Raw genomic sequence first — 21,234 nt, 5'->3', positions numbered from 1 at the left:
ACCAATGGTTATGTAATCTAAACTCTCATTTCAATCATTTGAAACATTCTCAGAGAACGTTATATATACGTTATTCACAAACTATTTTTCGTCAGAGAAATTTCCAAAGTGATTGAAATATTACATGACTTTCGTCCCTAGTTAAAGATAAATTTGGCTAAAGCAAAAGCTTACCAACACATATTTCGAGAAATAGATAGACGAGATAAACTCGGCTCGAAATAACAAATGTGTATAATGAAAGTCTATACCAAAATGACTTTTGTCTCAAGAGTAGGAGATAGAGTAAATAAACTTTTGAGTGATAGATAAGTTCAAGTCTCCACATACCTTTTAGTCGATGAAGATTCACCAGTTCCTTGAGTAGTCCTTCGTCTTGTATGATGATTGCCATGGAGTCTCGAGCTCAACTACACTTTTTATCCTAGTCTGAGACCTTTAGCTAAATAGGCTAGAAATCAAGACTTACAGTTTTGATCACTAACATTGGCAAACATGCTTGAGATGGCAACGCATGCGAGTTCGACCGAGCAATGCTCTAACAATCTCCCCCTTTGTTAATTTTAGTGGAAAAACTATTAATACATATGGAATACAAAAAAGAAATAAATTAACTTTTGTAGCTCCTATTCCACATGTCTAATCTTCAACATTACTCGAAATCTTCGTCACTTACAAGTACTCCAATGATCCCAAAGGTTGTAAGTTTAGCATCATCGTTGTTGAAAATCCTTAGCTATAACAACAAGAAAACAATAGTTCTCAATCATTGTTATACAGTGTCATAGTATCATTACACAACGTCAAAGTTCAATTGTATCACAACTTCAACAACAATACTATGGTGATATGTATCACTCCCCCTTAGTCAATACTCCATCTCACATGGAAACCACTCCCCCTTACATAATGATCTGAAAACCATATGTATTTGTAGTGTGAACTACATATTAATTCTCCCCCTTTTTGTCAATAAAATTGGAAAAGGTACAAGAACGGGATCCTAATGAAATTTCCGAAAGAGACATTTCATGACCGAAACAAAGAAACACACATCATCTTATTTAGATGCAATCATAAAGCCGAAGCTAAATGCATTCATCAAGAAGTTTATAGATACAAGATAACCCCTAAAATATTCCACAGCCGCACTCCCCACAAAGATATGGAAATTAAGTGCAAGTTCAAAAAGAACTCTTTCCCGTAATATATCATTCGCGAAAGAACAACAAGAGCGACCTTAATTTCGAAAGAACAGAAGGATTTCTTTGGACATAACAAATCACATACAAGTATGAATTTGAATCCAAAGTATTCAATCAAATTAACCACAAGAGAACCCATGATTAATTCAATCAAAATTCACAATCAAACTAATCACAAAAAGCAATCAATTTTAATTGGTCATACTCGCATAAGAGAATATATGGAGCAATGACTAAGTTAATCAAGAGAATAATGAACCCAGTCAAGAGCGCTCAAACATAAGAAAACTTATGAAGTAATAACTAAATAATCAAACAAGATGATTAATTTAGTTCAAAAATACTCACATAAATTACCTTACGGAACAACAACAAGGCTAATCACAAAAATAATCAACTTGGTTGTTATAATGCTCAACATAAGACACATTACGGAGTCGCACAGTAATACATAAAATATGGATCAGAGAAGATCAATTACCGCGGAATACACAAGGATTCATTCTATTTTCCATCACAATTTGCATAATGATAATCAATAGACATAATCCTTGCAAACAAAAGATTTTAACCTATCTTTCATCAATAATTGATAATATAGGCTTAACTTTTGTAATTGTGAAAAGTCCATTCATTCCTTTATCAGTATAAGAATATCGACTTACGAAAGACTTTACTTTTGACAAGACATGGGACAATCATATTTCACGGACGCAAGCACACATATCCCATAAAAAATTGCAATATATAAAACCATAAAGATTAATACTGCAAAAATCATCTTTCAAACAAATTTAGAATTTGAACCAATAAATCTAAAAACATGAAGATAAAAGCATTGGGCATAGAAATGTGTAATCACAATAATGGCTATTCCAAACTCTAGTAATTCTTCTAAACAAAACAAGAAAAATAGAAGATTTACTAGATATTAAGACCTTTGAAGAATTCTTTATCTTCCCCGAACTCCTTGTCGTCAACATCCATTGGGACATAAGGTTCATTAAGATAGGAGTTTATATCAATAAACCTTCTTGACTGATGATGTCGAACCAGGGCCTTCTGAATCTCATGAGTCTTATACACAAAAGCCTTTATTTGTTGAATCTCCTTTCGCATCTCTTTCAACACTTCAAGAATATCAGAAAACTTCTGAGAGTTTGAAGGAACGGCTCTTGGCTTCCTCACATTTCTTCTTTTTCTTTTAAATTTTGGAGCTAACGGAGATTTTTCTTTTTCCTTCATGATTGATGGCTTAACAATCATATTAATATCCTTTCCATCAGAAGACAGAGCACTTGGAGCTTCCATGAGAGTATGGGTTTGTGAGAGGAAATCACAGTCTGAACAAGTAGTCTTGAGATAAAAAGGAGTTTTAAGGAAGGAAAAGGATTGTAGGGTTTTGAAACATTTAACAGGTTCGTACACGTCCAACTCTCAACTCTATAAAGAGTAGAATTAACGATCATAACCCTCTCTTTTTGTTCGATAGACACACACAAAAAAAATCTAAGAAAATAGAAGAGAGAAAAAACAACCTTTCCTAAAGCCTGTGAGGTACAAAATAATTGTCTCTTTAGATCAGGCACATGAGACAAGATTTTAATCAGGACAATTAAATTGTGTTATGGTGAACAACAATTTGTCCACTATTTTCCTCATGAGAGGAATCCTCAGACTTTTGTCTATCAAACCGACTTGACCATACTTTTTTCTCTAATGGTCTTGGTTTATCCTTGGAAACTAACTTCTTAGATGAAGATAAAATCCTACATACCTCAGCGGTCTTCTGAGAAAGTTTAAGCTTCTTTGCTAAATGATTTGCTCTTCGTTGAAGTTTGTTGACGTGCCTCAGTTGGTGTTTGTACTTGTAACACCTTGAAAGTTCATGACCCATTTGAGAACAGTACGAACACGTCAATCTATGATAGAAATCAGGCTTTTGAGGTGTGCACGCAGCTAGGCACATAGTAGAACCTGAAGCATTAATAAAGTTTCCAAAGAATGGATCAACTTTATCTTCCAGATTAATTAGATTATCTTCTGAAAGAATATCAAGATTGATGTATGTATTGCTACAATTATCAAAACCAATATTTTCACCAAGAAGTGCAACACTTGATTTCTCGTCTTCATTAGAATAATATTTGTCAGACATTTCATCAAGAGTTGCTGCAAGACCTTTGTTCCGAGTTTATTTCTTGCGATTTGGACACTCGTTTGCAAAATGACCAAATCCTTTACACTTAAAGAACTGAGGCATATCCTCATCATCAGTCTCATTGTTTCCATGTTTTTAGGAGGAATACGATTATGAGGTTTAACTGATGTTTTAGGCTTATCGCTGGAGAACCGTTTACTTCTCTTCAACAGAAGATACCTAAACTGTCTTGTGATCATCGAGACTGATTTGTCAAGATCTTCATCTGAAGAATCTGTCTCAGATTGATCATTGTTAGAGCACTGCTCGGTCAAACTCGCATGCGTTGCTATCTCAAGCATTTTTGTCAATGTTAGTGATCAAAACTATAAGTCTTGATTTCCAGTATCTTATAGCTAAGTATCGGACTAGGATAATAAGTGTAGTTGATCTCAAGGACTTCATGGCGATTCATCATACAAGTAGAATATCTACTCAAGGAACTGGTGGAACTTCTCGACAAAAAGGTATGTGGAGACTTGAACTTATCTGTCACTCAAAAGTCTATCTATTTTATCTCCTACTCTTTGAGACAAAAGTCATATGCTATATATATATACTAGATTATACACATTTGGTATTTAAAGCCGAGTATACCTCGCTTATCTATATCTCGAAATATGTGTTGGTAAGCTTTTCGCTTCGACCAAGTTTATCTTTACCTAGTGACGAAAGTCATGAATGTTTCAATCACTTTGGAAATTGATTTGACGAGAAATAGTGTAACAACTATATAACGTCCTCTAATAATGTTTCAATGATTGGAATGAGAGTTTAGATTACATAACCAATGGATTCCTTGAACCGAAGTTTTAGAACTTTGTTTATCAAGGGAACCAGAAGTATGGCAAGTGCCAAGTCCGCGAACTCAGTCCGCAAACTTCCGAAGTTCTCAAACCTGAGAATTTCAGCTGGAGTTGACAAACTACTTGCGTGAGCCAAGTCCTCGAACCGGCGAAGTTCTCAAACCCGAGAATTTCTGATGGAGTTTGTAAACTCTATCCGGTGTCTTAAGTCCGCGAACCTAGTCTGCGAACTTGAGAAGGTTATATATCTAAATATGATTTCTGAACTTAATCTTAAAAGACTAAGGAATGCATTTGTAAACCGTGGCTATTAAAGTTCATGAACCGATTTGAGTGAATCAAATCATCTTTGCTTCAATTGTGTCTTGTGTAGTTACATAAGATTTCCTTGCAATTGAACAACTCTCTTAACTAGTTCATTTGAGTCATTTGAAATAGTTATGGTGAAGAAGAACATGGTTGGTATGAAATGCTCATATGGTTAACCTTTTGGTAAACTATTGTTGAACCAACAATGCACACGTTTGGGTACGGTTAACAAACCTAGAAGCGTGCAGTTCATTTGTGTATAACAAGCTAAGTTTTCGATCTAACGGTTGAGAAATATTAGTTTGAATCTAAATCAGGTTTTCATCTAACGGTGGATATTGATTGCATTGTAACTAAGGCAAAACCCTGATTTGAAAGGCTATATAAAGGAAACATCTAGTATTGTGCAAAACTAATCCCCACACCTTACGCGTGATACTAGTTTGCGTGCTAGAGTCGATTCTCCTTTAACCTTTGGTTTTCTTCTTCAAAAACAAGGTTAACGACTTAAAGACGTCATTGGGATTGTGAAGCCAAACCGATATTACTTTTATCGTAGTTGTGTGATATGATCTTGCATCTTCTATCGTAACAGTACAATCATATTGATTGGCTTGAGATTGTTTGATTTCTCCGATAGGCAAGATATAAAAAGTAATCACAAACATCTTCGTCTCATTGTTTGTGATTCCACAACATCTTGTTTCGCTACCATACGATTAAGATTGTTGTGAGGTGATTGATGAATCTAGGCTGTTCTTCGGGAATATAATACCGGATTATCAATTGGTTCTTGTTCACCTTGATTATTATCAAAAAAGGAACAAAAAATTTAGGGTTTTTTCTTTGGGAGACAGATTGATCCTTTGATAAATTTGTCTGTGGGAGACAGATTTGTATATTGTTAAAGCCTGCGATTTTGTGTCGTAGAAACTCTTAGTTGTGGGTGAGATCAGCTAAGGGAATCAAGTGCGCAGTATCCTGCTGGGATCATAGGCGTAGGGAGTACAACTGTACCTTGGATCAGTGGAAGACTGATTGGGATTCAACTATAATCCAGTCCGAAGTTAGCTCGGAGTAGGATAGTGTCTGTAGCGGCGTAATACAGTGTGTATTCAATCTGGACTAGGTCCTGGGGAGCTTTCTATATTGTGGTTTCCTCGTTAACAAAATTTCTGGTGTGTCTGTGTTATTTCAGTTTCCGCATTATATTGTTTATCTTTATAATTGAAATAATACAGGTTGTGCGTTTAGATCATCAATTGGATTAATCCAACCTTTGGTTGTTGATTATCATTGATTGATCCTTGGACATTGGTCTTTGGTACCTTCCAAGTTATTCCTTGTGTTTGATTAGGACTCGCTAATTTCTATTAGCTTGAGTAAAATCAAAACAAGAGAGAGATATTAACTCCTTGAGATACTTTTACCTAGATTGAGTCTTACTGTCTAGTTGATTCTCTAGAAAGTGTTTCAGAGTTAGTCCATACAGATTTTTAAGCGAAATATTGGGTGGTGATGTTAGAACCCCGCTTTTTCAATTGGTATCAGAGCAGGCAAACACGTTTAAGACCTTAAAAGTCCGTGTTTGTAGCAATCTGAGTTTGAGGACGAAATCTCTTACGCTACCAAAATGCCTCCTAAAGATTTCAACTCTGTCAAGTGTCTCGGAAATACCTCAAAGGATTACTCCTTAGTTGATTCTTCCGAATCCCGAGGTAGGAAGACTGTCCCATCTTGTGTTGACCACTCTTCCTCCAATGAGACATTGGACACAATGGCAAAAGCTGAAATGGAGCTCACCAGAATTGCGAAAAAATTCTACTGAGTTTTTTGATCTTCAGAATCATGAACAGCTCATTGATGAATTTGAAAATTCTATTGATAGTGAACATGTACTCTATAACATCATAAAGTCATTCTCTAAGGATATTGAGAAACTTCTTCAAGAAAATAATCTACAGCGTGATAAGATTTGTGATCTTGAAAAGATTATCAAAGAAGGATCAATTAGAGAAAAATGTTTGATCAAAACACATTCATCTGATCTTGACAGATTTCATGTTGAGAAAGAGAAGCTAGAAGCATCACTTTCACTAGCTCATGAACAGTGTATGACCTTGGAAAAGGAAAACTCTGTCTTAAGGAAAAATTCTTCTGTTCCAACTGTTCCTATTGACATACAGTACATGAAGAAATATCCTCCAAAAGAAGATTGTGTCGAGAAAAGTTTATATAACTTACAATCTTCTCACATGGCTGAAAAGTTAAAACAGATGCCAACTGTTGCGTCTTCTCCACGAACCTGTACCTTCTGTGGAAAAGGAAATCACTATGTTATCCATTGCTTTGTCAGAAAGAAACAAATTTCTAAGCTTCGTAATTTGCTTCCCTTCACTGTCAATGGAACAAATAGTCAATCGACTATCGCAGATAGTCAAATTTTCACAGAAAACCAAGAACCTTATAAACATGATGTTCTTTCTAGAAATCATCACATGGCACAAGTATATTCGAGACGATTTAATTCTTGTACTACTAATGAAAGTGTTTCCTGTGTTTATAAGAATGTTTTTGGTAAATCTAAATCTAGAAAATGGACTCACATCTATTTTGACCCCCTTGAACCATATTCAAGAGGTCCTAGATTTAGTCTTCAGAGAAAGACTTCAGACAGATACGCTGAACAAGCTATGTTTTATTTTTCTGGACTGAGTGATAATCAAAGGAAGAAGGATAAACAAAGACCATGGTCATTTAATGAGCTAAACACTCATACTTGTGTAAATTAATCACAAGGTTGATATCTCACCCACCGAAAATCCTAGTTGTGTGAGAAACGAATAGGTATACTCTTGGCAAAGTAACTCTGATTATCTAGCTATTTTCTTATCGTTCTTAAATGGATAATCAGTCATATACTTCTACATGAGTATTTTGATTTCTTCCTTTTATATTTTGTTTGTTTTGTATTTGCTTTCATACTTGGTTTCGAGAACTACAAGTTTTATGGGACTTTAAGTCATCCACGTACGGGTAATTATACGAGTTTGGGTTTCATCTCATATACCTGTCTCGTAAACCCTATTTCTCTCAAATCATTTATATACCCTTCCTATTGATCTATATATTTCACTCTAGGTTTCTCTTCAATGGTGTCTTCTTCTTGCTCGTGGGATTTACCTGAAGATTTCGTTGACAATGGTATATATTTTGAGTTTGATAAAGAGAAGGGAACCCTTGTTAAGGTCGCTCGTTGTTGTTCTTTCGGGAATGACATCAAATGGGGGAGAGTTCTTTTGAACTTGTGCTTAATGGTCATATCTTGAGGGGCGTGCGGCTGTGGAATTTTAGAGGGGTTATCTTGTATCTTTAAACTCCTTAATGAATGTTGTTAGCTTCGGCTATATGATTGCATCTAAATAAGATAATGTGTGTTTCTTTCTCTCAGTCATGAAATGTCTCTTACGGAAATTTCCTTATGATCCCGTTCTTGTACCTTTTGCCAATTTTATTGACAAAAAGGGGGAGAATTAATATGTAATTCACACTACAAATACATATGGTTTTCGGATCATTGTGTAAGGGGGAGTGGTTTTCATGTGAGATGGAGTATTGACTAAGGGGGAGTGATACATATCACCATAGTATTATTGTTGAAGTTGTGATACAATTGGACTTTGACACTGTGTAATGATACTATGACACTGTATAACAATGATCGAGACTGATGCTTTCTCATTGTTATAGATACGGATCTGCTAAACTTACAACCTTTGGGATCATTGGAGAACTCTAGATTGATTGATTGCAAACCCTGATTTGAAAGACTGTATACCAAGCTAACATTGATTGCAAACCCTGATTTGAAAGACTATATAAGGGAGAACTCTAGAAACTAGGAAACCTAATCCCCACACCTCCTGTGTGATACTAGTTGTATTATCTAGAGTCGATTATCCTTTAACCTTTGGTTTCTTCTTAAAAAGCAGGTTAACGACTTAAAGACTTCATTGGGATTTTGAAGCCAGACCGATATTATTTTCTCGTAGTTGCGTGATCTGATCTTGCTGATTCTATCGTTTTGAGTACAAACATAACGATTGGAGTGAGATTTATATCTCCGATAGGCAAGATAGAAAACTATAAGTCTTGATTTCTAGTCTCTTATATCTAAGTCTCGGACTAGGATAGTAAGTGTAGTTGAGATCAAGGACTTCATTGTGATTCATCATACAAGTAGAAGATCTACTCAAGGAATCAGTGGAACTTCTCGACAAAAAGGTATGTGGAGACTTGAAATTATCTGTCACTCAAAAGTCTATATATTCTATCTCCTACTCTTTGAGACAAAAGTCGTATGCTATATATATATACTAGATTATACACATTTGGTATTTCGATCCGAGTATACCTCGCCTATCTGTATCTCGAAATATGTGTTGGTAAGATTTTCGCTTCGACCAAGTTTATCTTTACCTAGTGACGAAAGTCATGAATGTTTCAATCACTTTGGAAATTGCTTTGACGAGAAATGGTGTAACAACTATATAACGTCCTCTAAGAATGTTTCTTTGATTGGAATGAGAGTTTAGATTACATAACCAATGGATTCCTTGAACCGAAGTTTTCGAACTTTGTTGATCAAGAGAGCCAGAAGTATGGCAAGTGCCAAGTCCGCGAACTTAGTCGGCGAACTGCCGAAGTTCTCAAACCCGAGAATTTCTGCTGGAGTTGATAAACTACTTGTGTGAGCCAAGTCCGCGAACCTAGTCCGCGAACCGACGAAGTTCTCAAACCCGAGAATTTCTGCTGGAGTTTGTAAACTCTATCAGGTGTCTTAAGTCCGCGAACCTAGTCTGCGAACTTGAGAAGGTTATATATCTAAAGATGATTTCTGAACTTAATCTTAAAAGATTAAGGAATGCATTTGCAAACCGTGGCTATTAAAGTTCATGAACCGATTCGAGTGAATCAAATCATCTTTGCTTCAATTGTGTCTTGTGTAGTTACATAAGATTTCCTTGCAATTGAAAAACTCTCTTAACTAGTTCATTTGAGTCATTTGAACTAGTTATGGTGAAGAAGAACATGGTTGGTATGAAATGCTCATATGTTAACCTTTTGGTAAAATATTATTGAACCAACAATGCACACGTTTGGGTACGGTTAGCAAACCTAGAAGTGTGCAGTTCATTTGTGCATAACAAGCTAAGTTTTCGATCTAACGGTTGAGAAATATTATCTTGAATCTAAATCAGGTTTTCATCTTACGGTGGATATTGATTGCTTGGTAACTAAGGCAAAACCCTGATTTGAAAGGCTAAATAAAGGAGACATCTAATATCATGCAAACTAATCCCCACACCTTACGTGTGATAACGGCATAAAGACTTCATTGGGATTGTGAAGCCAGACCGATACTAATTTTATCGTAGTTGTGTGATCTGATCTTGCATCTTCTATCGTAACAGTACAATCATATTGATTGGATTGGCATTGTTTGATTTCTCCGATAGGCAAGATATAAAAAGTAATCACAAACATCTTCGTCACATTGTTTGTGATTACGCAACATCTTGTTTCGCTACCATAATATTAAGATTGTTGTGTGGTGATTGATTAATCTAGGCTGTTCTTCAGGAATATAAAACCGGATTATCAATTGATTCCTGTTCACCTTGATTATTATCAAAGAAAGGAACAAAAACTTTAGGGTTTTTTATGTGGGAGACAGATGGATCCTTTGATAGACTTATCTGTGGGAGACAAATTTGTTTATTGTTAAAGCCTGCGATTTTGGGTCGTAGCAACTCTTAATTGTGGGTGAGATCAACTAAGGGAATCAAGTGCGCAGTATCCTGTTGGGATCAGAGGCGTAGGGAGTAAAACTGTACCTTGGATCAGTGGGAGACTGATTGGGGTTCAACTATAGTCCAGTCCGAAGTTAGCTTGGAGTAGGCTAGTGTATGTAGCGGCGTAATACAATGTGTATTCAATCTGAACTAGGTCCCGGGGTTTTTCTGCATTTGTGGTTTCCTTGTTAACAAAATTTCTGGTGTCTTTGTTATTTCAGTTTCTGCATTATATTGTTTATCTTTATAATTGAAATAATACAGGTTGTGCGTTTAGATCATCAATTGGATTAATCCAACCTTTGGTTGTTGATTATCATTGATTAATCCTTGGACATTGGTCTTTGGTGTCGTCCAAGTTATTCCTTGTATTTGATTAGGACTCGCTAATTTCTATTAGCTTGAGTAAATCAAAACAATAGAGAGATATTAACTCCTTGAGATACTTTTACCTAGATTGAGTCTGACTGTCTAGTTGTTCTCTAAAAAGTGTTTCGGAGTTAGTCCATACCGATTGCTAAGCGAAATATTGGGTGGTGTTTTTAGACCCCCGCTTTTTCAGTCATCTTCAGAGATATACACTTTTTTACTCTTATCAAGTAATTTAGTGTCCTTTTGTGCTTTGAACGCAACATCCTTGGTTTTGGATGAATGTTCGTGATCAAAGATCTTAAGCTTCCCAACCAACGTATTTATAGAGAGATTAGCAAGGTTATTTCCTTCAACAATGGCATGCTTAATAGAATCGTATCTAGATGGCAGTGATCTGAGAATTTTCATCACAATGTCTTTTTCAGGAATAGTGTTACCCAATACAAAAGATGCATTAACAATTTCAGACACTTTGTGATTAAACTCATCAAATGTTTCTTCATCTTCCATACGAAGGTTCTCCCAATCTGAATTAAGGTTTTGAAGCCTAGCTTCCTTTTCACTGGAGTTACCTTCGAATACGGTTTCCAAGATATCCCAAGCTTCTTGTGACTTAGTGCAATTAGTCACATGGTGCTGAAGATTTGGGGTAATGACATTCAAAACGTCGGAGTTCTGCATTGCAGCATTTATTTTGGCAAGGGTGTATTCACCAATAGGTTTGGGAACGTTTACATCTCCAACTGCCACAACGACAGGATTATAGCCATTAACAACATATACCCATGATTGAAAATCACGCGCTTGAAGAAAAGATCACATAAAAATTTTCTACCATAAGTAATTAGAGCCATCGAAGACTGGTGGTACGTTAATAGAGATAGCACCTCTGTCCATAGAGTCAGATCGCTACAAAAACAGACTTGTAAGGGCTTAAACGTGTTTGCCTGCTCTGATACCAATTGAAAAGGTGGGGGTACAACAACCACACCCAATATTTCGCTTAGCAATCTGTATGGACAAACTCCAATATACTTTCTAGAGAATCAACTAGACAGTCAGACTCAATCTAGATAAAAAGTATATCAAAGAGTTTATATCTCAATCTCTCGATTTGATATATACTCAAGCAAATAGATATCTGCGAGTCTTTATCAAATACTAGAGAGATAACTTGGATGGTACCAAAGACCAATATCCAAGTGTCAATCAATTTAAATCAACAACCAAAAGGTTGGATATTCTAATTGATTGAACAACGCACAACCTGTGATATTTCAATTATATAAACAAATATAATGCGGAATAGAAATAAGACAGACACCAGAATTTTGTTAACGAGGAAACCGCAAATGCAGAAAAACCCCGGGACCTAGTCCAGATTGAACACACACTGTATTAAGCCGCTACGAACACTAGCCTACTCCAAACTAACTTCGGTCTGGACTGTAGTTGAACCCCAATCAATCTCACACTGATACAGGTACAGTTATACTCCTACGCTTCTGATCACAGCAGGATGCTACACACTTGATTCCCTTAGCTGATCTCACCCACAACTAAGAGTTGCTATGACCCAAAGTCGAAGACTTTAATAAACAAATCTGTATCACACAGAAAAGTCTACGATAATAGATAAATCCGTCTCCCGTGAATATACCTATGAGTTTTTGTTCCGTCTTTTGATAAATCAAGGTGAACAGGAACCAATCAATAAACCAGACTTATATTCCCGAAGAACAACCTAATTTTATTGATCACCTCACAATAATCTTAATCGACGTAGCGAAAAAAGATATTGCGGAATCACAAACGATGAGACGAAGATGTTTGTGACTTCTTTTCTATCTTTCCTATCGGAGATTATAAAATCTCGAGCCAATTATTACAATCGTACTCATAATGATAGAAATAGCAAGATCAGATCACACAACTACGATAAAAGTAGTATCGGTCTGGCTTCACAATCCCAATGAAGTCTTTAAGTCGTTAACCTGGTTTAGAAGAAGAAACAAAAGGTTAAAGGAGAATCGACTCTAGCTTAGCACAACTAGTATCACACAGCCAGTTGCTAGAGTTCTCCCTTATATAGTCTTTCAAATCAGGGTTTGCAATCAATGTTAGCTTGGTAACAAAGCATTCAATATTCACCGTTAGATGAAAACCTGATTAGATTCAAGCTAATATTTCTCAACCGTTGGATCGAAAACTTAGCTTGTTACACATAAATGAAATGTCCAATTTTGGGTTTAAGAACCGTACCCAAACATTAACATTTGTTGGTTCAACAATAGTTAACCAAAGGTTATCCATATAATTACTTTCATATCAACAATCTTCTTCTTCACCATAACTATTCCAAATGACTCAAATGAACTAGTTAGAGAGTTACTCAATTGCAAGGAAATCTTATGTAACTACACAAGACACAATCGAAGCAAAACCGGTTTGATTCACTCGAATCAGTTCATCAACTTTATAGCCACGGTTTGCAAAAGCGTTCCTTAGTTTATTTTCCTTAGTTTATTATCAAAAAATGGAACAAAAACTTTAGGGTTTTTTCTTTGGGAGACAAATTGATCCTTTGATAGACTTGTCTGTGGGAGACAGATTTGTTTATTGTTAAAGCCTGCGATTTTGGGTCGTAGCAACTCTTAGTTGTGGGTGAGATCAGCTAAGGGAATCAAGTGCGCAGAATCCGGCGTGGTTCTAGAGGCGTAAGGAACGCAACTGTACCTTAATCGGTGTGATACTTGGTTAGGGCCCAACTACATTCCAGTCCAAAGTTAACTTGTAGTAGGCTAGAGTCAGTATCGACTTAATACAGTGAGGTGTTCAATTTGGACTAGGTCCCAGCGTTTTTCTGCATTTGCGGTTTCCTCGTTTACAAAATTTCTGGTGTCTGTGTTATTTCTTTTCCCATTATATTTTTATATAATTGACATACCACAGGTTGTGCGTAGTTTAATCAGCTGATAAATTCGACCTTGTTTGTTGGATAGAACTCGATTGACACTTGGGTATTTGTATTTGGTACCGTCCAAGTTATTTCACATATCAATCAGGCTCGCGGATTTCTATCTGCTTGATTTGCTGATTGCATTAAGTTGAAGTTTAGTCCATACAGATTTCTGAAGGAATTATTGGGTGTGGTTGTTATACCCGGCTTTTCAAAAACGGTTCAATCTTTTCTTATTGATGTAGTTTCCTTCTAGATTGGTTTGTAAAGAAAAAGTGTTATTCTCTTTTGTTGATGTTGTTGTTTGTCAAAAGAGTATTATAATTAGATAAGTGTGGATCATATTTAAATATCAACTATCTAGTAAGATTTACCATGTGGCAAATACCTTGTATTCTACACTTTTTGGTTAACTGTTTTGATAATATGAATATTTTTCATGTATCGTTTAATAAATCATAATTTACTCTTGTTTACAAACTTTTTTCAAACCGTGCATCCCAAATGACAACTCAGAGAATTTGTAACTTATCAGTTGTCCATACCCTACTTACAACCGCTCGTTTAAAGACTTCTGTGGGATCAAGAATCTTTAAGAATACCGTTGGTGGGAAACTAGGTAATTTCATTGTTAATTTAGTTTTCGATTATTTATTTTGAAAAAGCGGGGGTACAACAACCACACCCAATGTTTCGCTTAGCAATCTGTATGGACAAACTCTAATATACTTTCTACAGAATTAACTAGACAGTCAGACTCAATCTAGATAAAAAATATATCAAAGAGTTTATATCTCAATCTCTCGATTTGATATATACTCAAGCAAATAGAAATATGCGAGTCTTATCAAAAACTAGAGAGATAACTTGGATGGTACCAAAGACCAATTTCCAAGTGTCAATCAATTTAAATCAACAACCAAAAGGTCGTATATTCTAATTGATTGAACAACGCACAACCTGTGATATTTGAATTATATAACAAAATATAATGCAGAAAACAAATAACACAGACACCAGAATTTTGTTAACGAGGAAACCGCAAATGCAGAAAAACCCCGGGACCTAGTCCAGATTGAACACACACTGTATTAATCCGCTACAGACACTAGCTTACTCCAAATTAACTTCAGTCTGGACTTTAGTTGAACACCAATCAATCTCACACTGATCCAAGGTACATTTATGCTCCTACGTCTCTGATCCCAGCAGGATACTACGTACTTGATTTCCTTAGATGATCTCACCCACAACTAAGAGTTGCTACGACCCAAAGTCGAAGACTTTAATAAATAAATTTGTATCACACAGAAAAGTCTACGGTAATAGGTAAATCCGTCTCCCACGAATATACCTACGAGTTTCGTTCCGTCTTTTGATAAATCAAGGTGAACAGGAACCAATTGATAAACCGGACTTATATTCCCAAAGAAAAGCCTAGTATTATCTATCACCTCACAATAATCTTAGTCGACGCAGCGAAAAAGATATTGCGGAATCACAAATGATGAGACGAAGTTTTTGTGATTACTTTTATATCTTGCCTATCGGAGATATCAATCTCAAGCCAATTATTACAATTGTACTCGTACGATAGAAACATCAAGATCAGACCACACAACTACAAAAAAGTAGTATCGGCCTGGCTTCACAATCCCAATGAAGTCTTTAAGTCGTTAACCTGGTTTAGAAGAAGAAACCAAAGGTTAAAGGAGAATCGACTCTATCTTAGCACAACTAGTATCACACAGAAGGTGTGGGGATTAGGTTTCCCAGTTGCCAGAGTTCTCCCTTTTATAGTCTTTCAAATCAGGGTTTGTAATCAATGTTAGCTTGGTAACAAAGCATTCAATATTCACCGTTAGATGAAAACCTGATTATATTCAAGCTAATATCTTTCAACCATTAGATCGAAAACTAGCTTGTTACACACAAATGAAATGCACGTTTCTAGGCTTGTAACCGTACCCAAACTTGTACATTTGTTGGTTTAACAATAGTCAACTAAATGGTTAGCCATATGATCACTTTCATATAAACCATATTCTTCTTCACCATAACTAGTTCAAATGACTCAAATTAACTAGTTAGAGAGTTTTCAACTGCAAGGAAATCTTATGTAACTACACAAGACACAACTGAAGCAAAAACGATTTGATTCACTCGAATCGGTTCATGAACTATATAGCCACGGTTTGCAATTTGCATTCCTTAGTTTATATAAGAATAAGTTCACAAACATCGTTTTTAGATATAACATACTCAAGTTCGCGGACTTAAGTTCTTGGACGGATTTCACAAACTCCAGCAAAATTTCTCGGGTCAAGAACTTCCGCTAGTTCGCGACTTGGCTCACGTCACCATTCAGGTTCTCTTGATCAACAAAGTTCGCAAACTTCGGTTCAAGGAATAAGGGCTTATACATATATGTGTTTCCACAACAATGCTTATATCCTCTAATGGTTATATAATCTAAACTCTCATTCAATCATTGAAACATTCTTAGAGGACGTTGATATTCTATAGTTGTTATTCACAAACTATTTTTCGTCAAAGTAAGCAATTTTCAAAGTGATTGAAACTTGTCATGCTTTTCTTCACTAGGTAAAGATGAACTTGGCTAAAGTGAAATATTACCAACACATATTTCGAGAAATAGATAAGCGAGATAAACTCGACTCGAAATAGCAAATGTGTATAATCTAAGTCTATATAGCAAAACGACTTTTGTCTCAAGATAGGAGATAAATAGACTTTTGAGTGATAGATAAGTTCAAGTCTCCACATACCTTTTAGTCGATGAAGATCCACTGGTTCCTTGAGTATTCCTTCGTCTTCTATGATGATTGTCGTGGAGTTCTTGAGCTCAACTACACTTTCTATCCTAGTCTGAGACCTTAGCTATAGTAGACTAGAAATCAAGACTTATAGTTTTGATCACTAACATTGAAAAACATGCTTAAGATAGCAACGCATGCGAGTTCGACCGAGAAATTCTCTAACAATCTCCCCCTTTGTCAATTTTAGTGACAAAACTATCAATACATATGGAATATAAAAAATAAATAAATAAACCTTTGTAGCTCCTATTCCACATGTATAATCTTCAACATTACTCGAAATCTTCGTCACTTCCAAGTACTCCAATGATCCCAAAGGTTGTAAGTTCATCATCATGGTAGTTGAAAATTCGTAGCTATAACAACGAGAAAACAAGAGTTCTCAATCATTGTTATACAGTGTCATAGTATCATGACACAACGTCAAAGTTCAATTGTATCACAACTTTAACAACAATACTATGGTGATATGTATCACTCCCCCTTAGTCAATACTCCATATCACATGGAAACCACTCGCCCTTACATAATGATCCGAAAACCATATGTATTTGTAGTGTGAACTACATATTAATTCTCCCCCTTTTTGTCAATAAAATTGGCAAAGGTACAAAAACGGATCCTAATGAAATTTCCGAAAGAGACATTTCATGACCAAAAGAAAAAAACACATATCATCTTATTTAGATGCAATCATAAAGCCAAAGCTAAATGCATTCATCAAGGAGTTTATAAAGATACAAGATAACCCCTATAATATTCCACAGTCGCACTCCCCACAAAGATTTGGCAATTAAGCACAAGTTCAATTAAGAACTCTCCCCCATAATATGTCATTCCCGAAAGAACAACAAGAGGACCTTAATTTCGAAAGAAAAGAAGGATTTCTTTGGACATAACAAATCACATACAAGTATGAATTTGAATCCAAAGTACTCAATTAAATTAACCACAAGAGAACCCATGATTAATTTAATCGAAAAATTCTTAACATAAGTGAACTTATGGAGACTCAAAAATATACAATTAGATTAATCACAAGAGAACCCATAATTAATCTAATTGAAATACACAACCAAACTAATCAATTTAATTGTTCATGCTCATCATAAAAAAACTTACGGAGCAACAACTAAGTAACCAAACAAGATGATTAATTTGGTTGAATATGCTCGACATAAAGTAGCTCACGGAACAACAACAAAGCTAATCATAAAAATAATCAACTTGGTCGTTTAGCGCTCAACATAAAACACTTTACAGAGCCTCACAGTAATACATAAAATGTGGATCAGGGAAGATCAATACTACGGAATACACAAGGTTTCATTATATTTTCCATCACTATTCGCATAACGTCATTCAATAGACATAATCCTTGCAAACAAAAGATTTTAACCTATCTTCCATCAATAATTGACATAATAGGCTTAACTTTTGTATTTGTCTAAAGTCTATTCATTCTTTTATCAATACATGCATATCGACATACGAAAGACTTTACTTTTGAAAAGGTAATCTGTACTTCTTGTGGATTCAACACAAATAGCATTTTTGATTGAAAGACATAATCATCCAAAACTATTGTGCCATAAAAAGTTATTACATCACAAAGACATAAACTTTAAATCCAACAAGAGAAGTTTAAACAGATAATACAAAAACATAAATAGAGATACTAGATATCAGTCACTCCATCCATAATGATCTCTTTCAATCTCATAGAATTTCTCCAGCAACTCTGGAACAACATTTCCAGCAAATTCTACTTGCTCTCTAAGAACCACATTTTCTTCCCGTAGTTCAGCAAGTTCCTCTCGAAGGCGAGTCAGTTCTTCAGCAGCTGGAGTCCTAGGAGCTCTTGAGGCTACCCTAACTGTAGAGGCTCATTTTCTCAATGCTTGACATACATAACATAACTGGTCCTCCAACATCAGAACCAAAAATAGGAACATTAAATTTAGCACAAATTCTAAAAATGAGACAAGGGAAACCTGGTGTCTTTCATGTGTTGTGTCTGACACTTATCATCTGAAGTTAATATTTCTCTCTTCAACAATGTAGTAGATGAACTCAGTGAGTCCCCCGGTCCAAGAGTTTTTGTCACAAGTGCTAGGCATCATATTTTCCACAATTAGTTTAGCCGCAACTTTGAGAAACAATCCTGCTCCTCTTACATAAACCTTACCATCATTTTTCCAGAGGTCTTTATCAAACAACCTGTTTGAAAACACTTCTAGAGGAAGTCTACCAAACTCAGGAGGGGGATATCTATCATCACCAAGAGGCACATTAAGCAGGTCGGATATAACAACACGATTCACAGAAAAAATGGTGCCTCCTACCATGGTTTTGAACGAGCAGAGAGTAGTGTATTCATCATGAATTAGCATAAAATTGAGCAACCATATCAACACGACCACTCCCTAAAGGCCTATGAATAATTCCCCAATTATGCTTATTGAAGAAACCAACCAAACCCGGAACATCTATTTTAGATGCATCATAGTATCTTTCACAAATGGGTGTTTTATTTTTGAACACTCGGTACAGTTCGCGAGCAGTAGGGTTAACAAAACTAGCACCGATACTAGGGTCAAAGAAAAATTCATCTCTAGTTTGTTGGCTAGAGCTTCCTACATGCCTAGTTCTTCTTCTACTCATGATTGCAAAACTTACAAGAACGAATTAGAAAACTTACTTGGTTGGCGAACTATTTCTAATGGTAAAGATGCAAACTGTTGACAATTATAATAACCATTCGTAACCCAAGGTACGCGAGCTTCTCCTGAGTTCAAAGATACAAACCAAAATCAATTTGGTTAAGAAATGAAGAATCGATGAGGTTAGAGGTGAGAACAATTTAGTTTCTTCTTCATTTGCGAACTGAAGAGATGAGGAAGGAGGTTAAAAGAATCAAAGTGATTCTTTTTCTCTTTTATGTGTCGAGTGAGTAATTTTGACACGTTCACAAACAGAATTCGTTCGCGAGACGACTAAGGTCCAACGTGTGTGAACCTCTCGTGTGCAAGTCAAGGACTCGTTTGTTACAAAAGGAGCAATAGCTCACGGAATGTTTATAATTGAGTAATTTTTGTAGAGACAAAAATAAATTTTGCACAGCATAACACCATGAGAGAGTTTCTTTCCAACAACTCTTACATCTCAAAATATTGAGATCTCTCAAGAACATGAAATTTATAGGACTATCAAAGAGCATAGTTAGAACCAAGGAATTTGGATTCTGATTTTTCTTTTTCCGTCTTTTATAGTTTTTTGTGTTGCACAGGGAAACTCTCTTGGTAAAAGAAGACATCCTGGATTCAACAACACCATCATCATAATAAGAGATGTCAGGAATTAATTCATGAAATAACTCATGCAATGAGGTTGACTTCTCCATTAATTCAGATCTAGACTCTTCACGTAGTTGGTCAATTTTATTACCACTAACGGAATACAGAAGAGGAGCGTAGCTCTTACTGACTAAAAAATCAATATCAACATGAACATTATTCAAAATAACTTGATTTAGCATGTCAAAGGACTCTTGTTCCTTCTGGAGAAATAAATCAACATCAGAAGCTAAGCTTTCAAGTTTCTTTCCAATTCCTGAAAAAACTTCAAGGGAATTTAAACCTGGTGGAGGTTTAGATAACATTTCTTCTACAGACTTGAGTAAATCATTCATGGAAGACAATTCAGGAATCCCTGGATCTGGTGGTGCATTTATTGAGATAGCACTTCTGTCCATAGAGTCAGGTCGCTACAAACACAAACTTGTAAGGTCTTGAACGTGTTTGCCTGCTCTGATACCAATTGAAAAACCGGGGGTACAACAACTACACCAAATATTTCGCTTAGCAATCTGTATGGATAAACTCCAGTATATTTTCTAGAGAATCAACTAGACAGTCAGACTCAATCTAGATAAAAAGTATATCAAAGAGTTTATATCTCAATCTCTCGATTTGATATATACTCAAGCAAATAGAAATTTGCGAGTCTTTATCAAATACTAGAGAGATAACTTGGATGGTACCAAAGACCAAAATCCAAGTTGAAAAAGCGGGAGTCTAACAACACCACCCAATATTTCGCTTAGCAATCTGTATGGACTAACTCCGAAATACTTTGCTAAAGAATCAACTAGACAGTCAGACTCAATCTAGATTAAAAGTATCTCAAGGAGTTATTATCTCAATCTCTCGATTGATCTTTACTCAAGCAAATACAAATCTGCGAGTCTTTATCAAAGAGAGATAACTTGGACTGTACCAAAGACCAATGTCCAAGGATCAATCAATATCAATCAACAACCAAAGGTTGGATTTCCAATTGATGATCACGAACGCACAACCTGTATTATTTCAGTTATATAAACTATAATGCGGAAAAGAAATAACACAAACACCAGAAATTTTGTTAACGAGGAAACCGCAAATGCAGAAAAACCCAGGGACCTAGTCCAGATTGAATACACACTGTATTAAGCCTCTACAGACACTAGCCTACTGCAAACTAACTTCGGACTGATCTATAGTTGAACCGCTACCAATCTCCCACTGATACAAGGTACAGTTGTACTCCTACGCCTCGGATCCCAGCAGGACAATGCGTACTTGATTTCCTTAGCTGATCTCACCCACAACTAAGAGTTACTGCAACCCAAAATCACAGGCTTGATA

The 21,234-nt window shown here is 35.8% G+C and overlaps 1 protein-coding gene across 1 annotated transcript in view; it reads right to left on the bottom strand.

Annotated features, from left to right (window-relative positions):
* Positions 1–18,894, bottom strand: part of LOC113343297 (multisite-specific tRNA:(cytosine-C(5))-methyltransferase-like) — a 40,830-nt gene extending 21,936 nt beyond the window's left edge. The window contains 2 exon segments of the mRNA XM_026587534.1: positions 18,240–18,422; positions 18,735–18,894. Coding sequence (XP_026443319.1) covers positions 18,240–18,422; positions 18,735–18,894 — 343 coding nt within the window.
* Positions 18,895–21,234: the final 2,340 nt, after the last annotated feature.

Source organism: Papaver somniferum, unplaced genomic scaffold (genome assembly GCF_003573695.1).
Source record: "Papaver somniferum cultivar HN1 unplaced genomic scaffold, ASM357369v1 unplaced-scaffold_57, whole genome shotgun sequence".
NCBI classification, from domain to species: domain Eukaryota; kingdom Viridiplantae; phylum Streptophyta; class Magnoliopsida; order Ranunculales; family Papaveraceae; genus Papaver; species Papaver somniferum.
The sequence above is the reverse complement of the archived record's forward strand: the minus strand, read 5'-3'. Positions and strand labels throughout refer to the sequence as shown.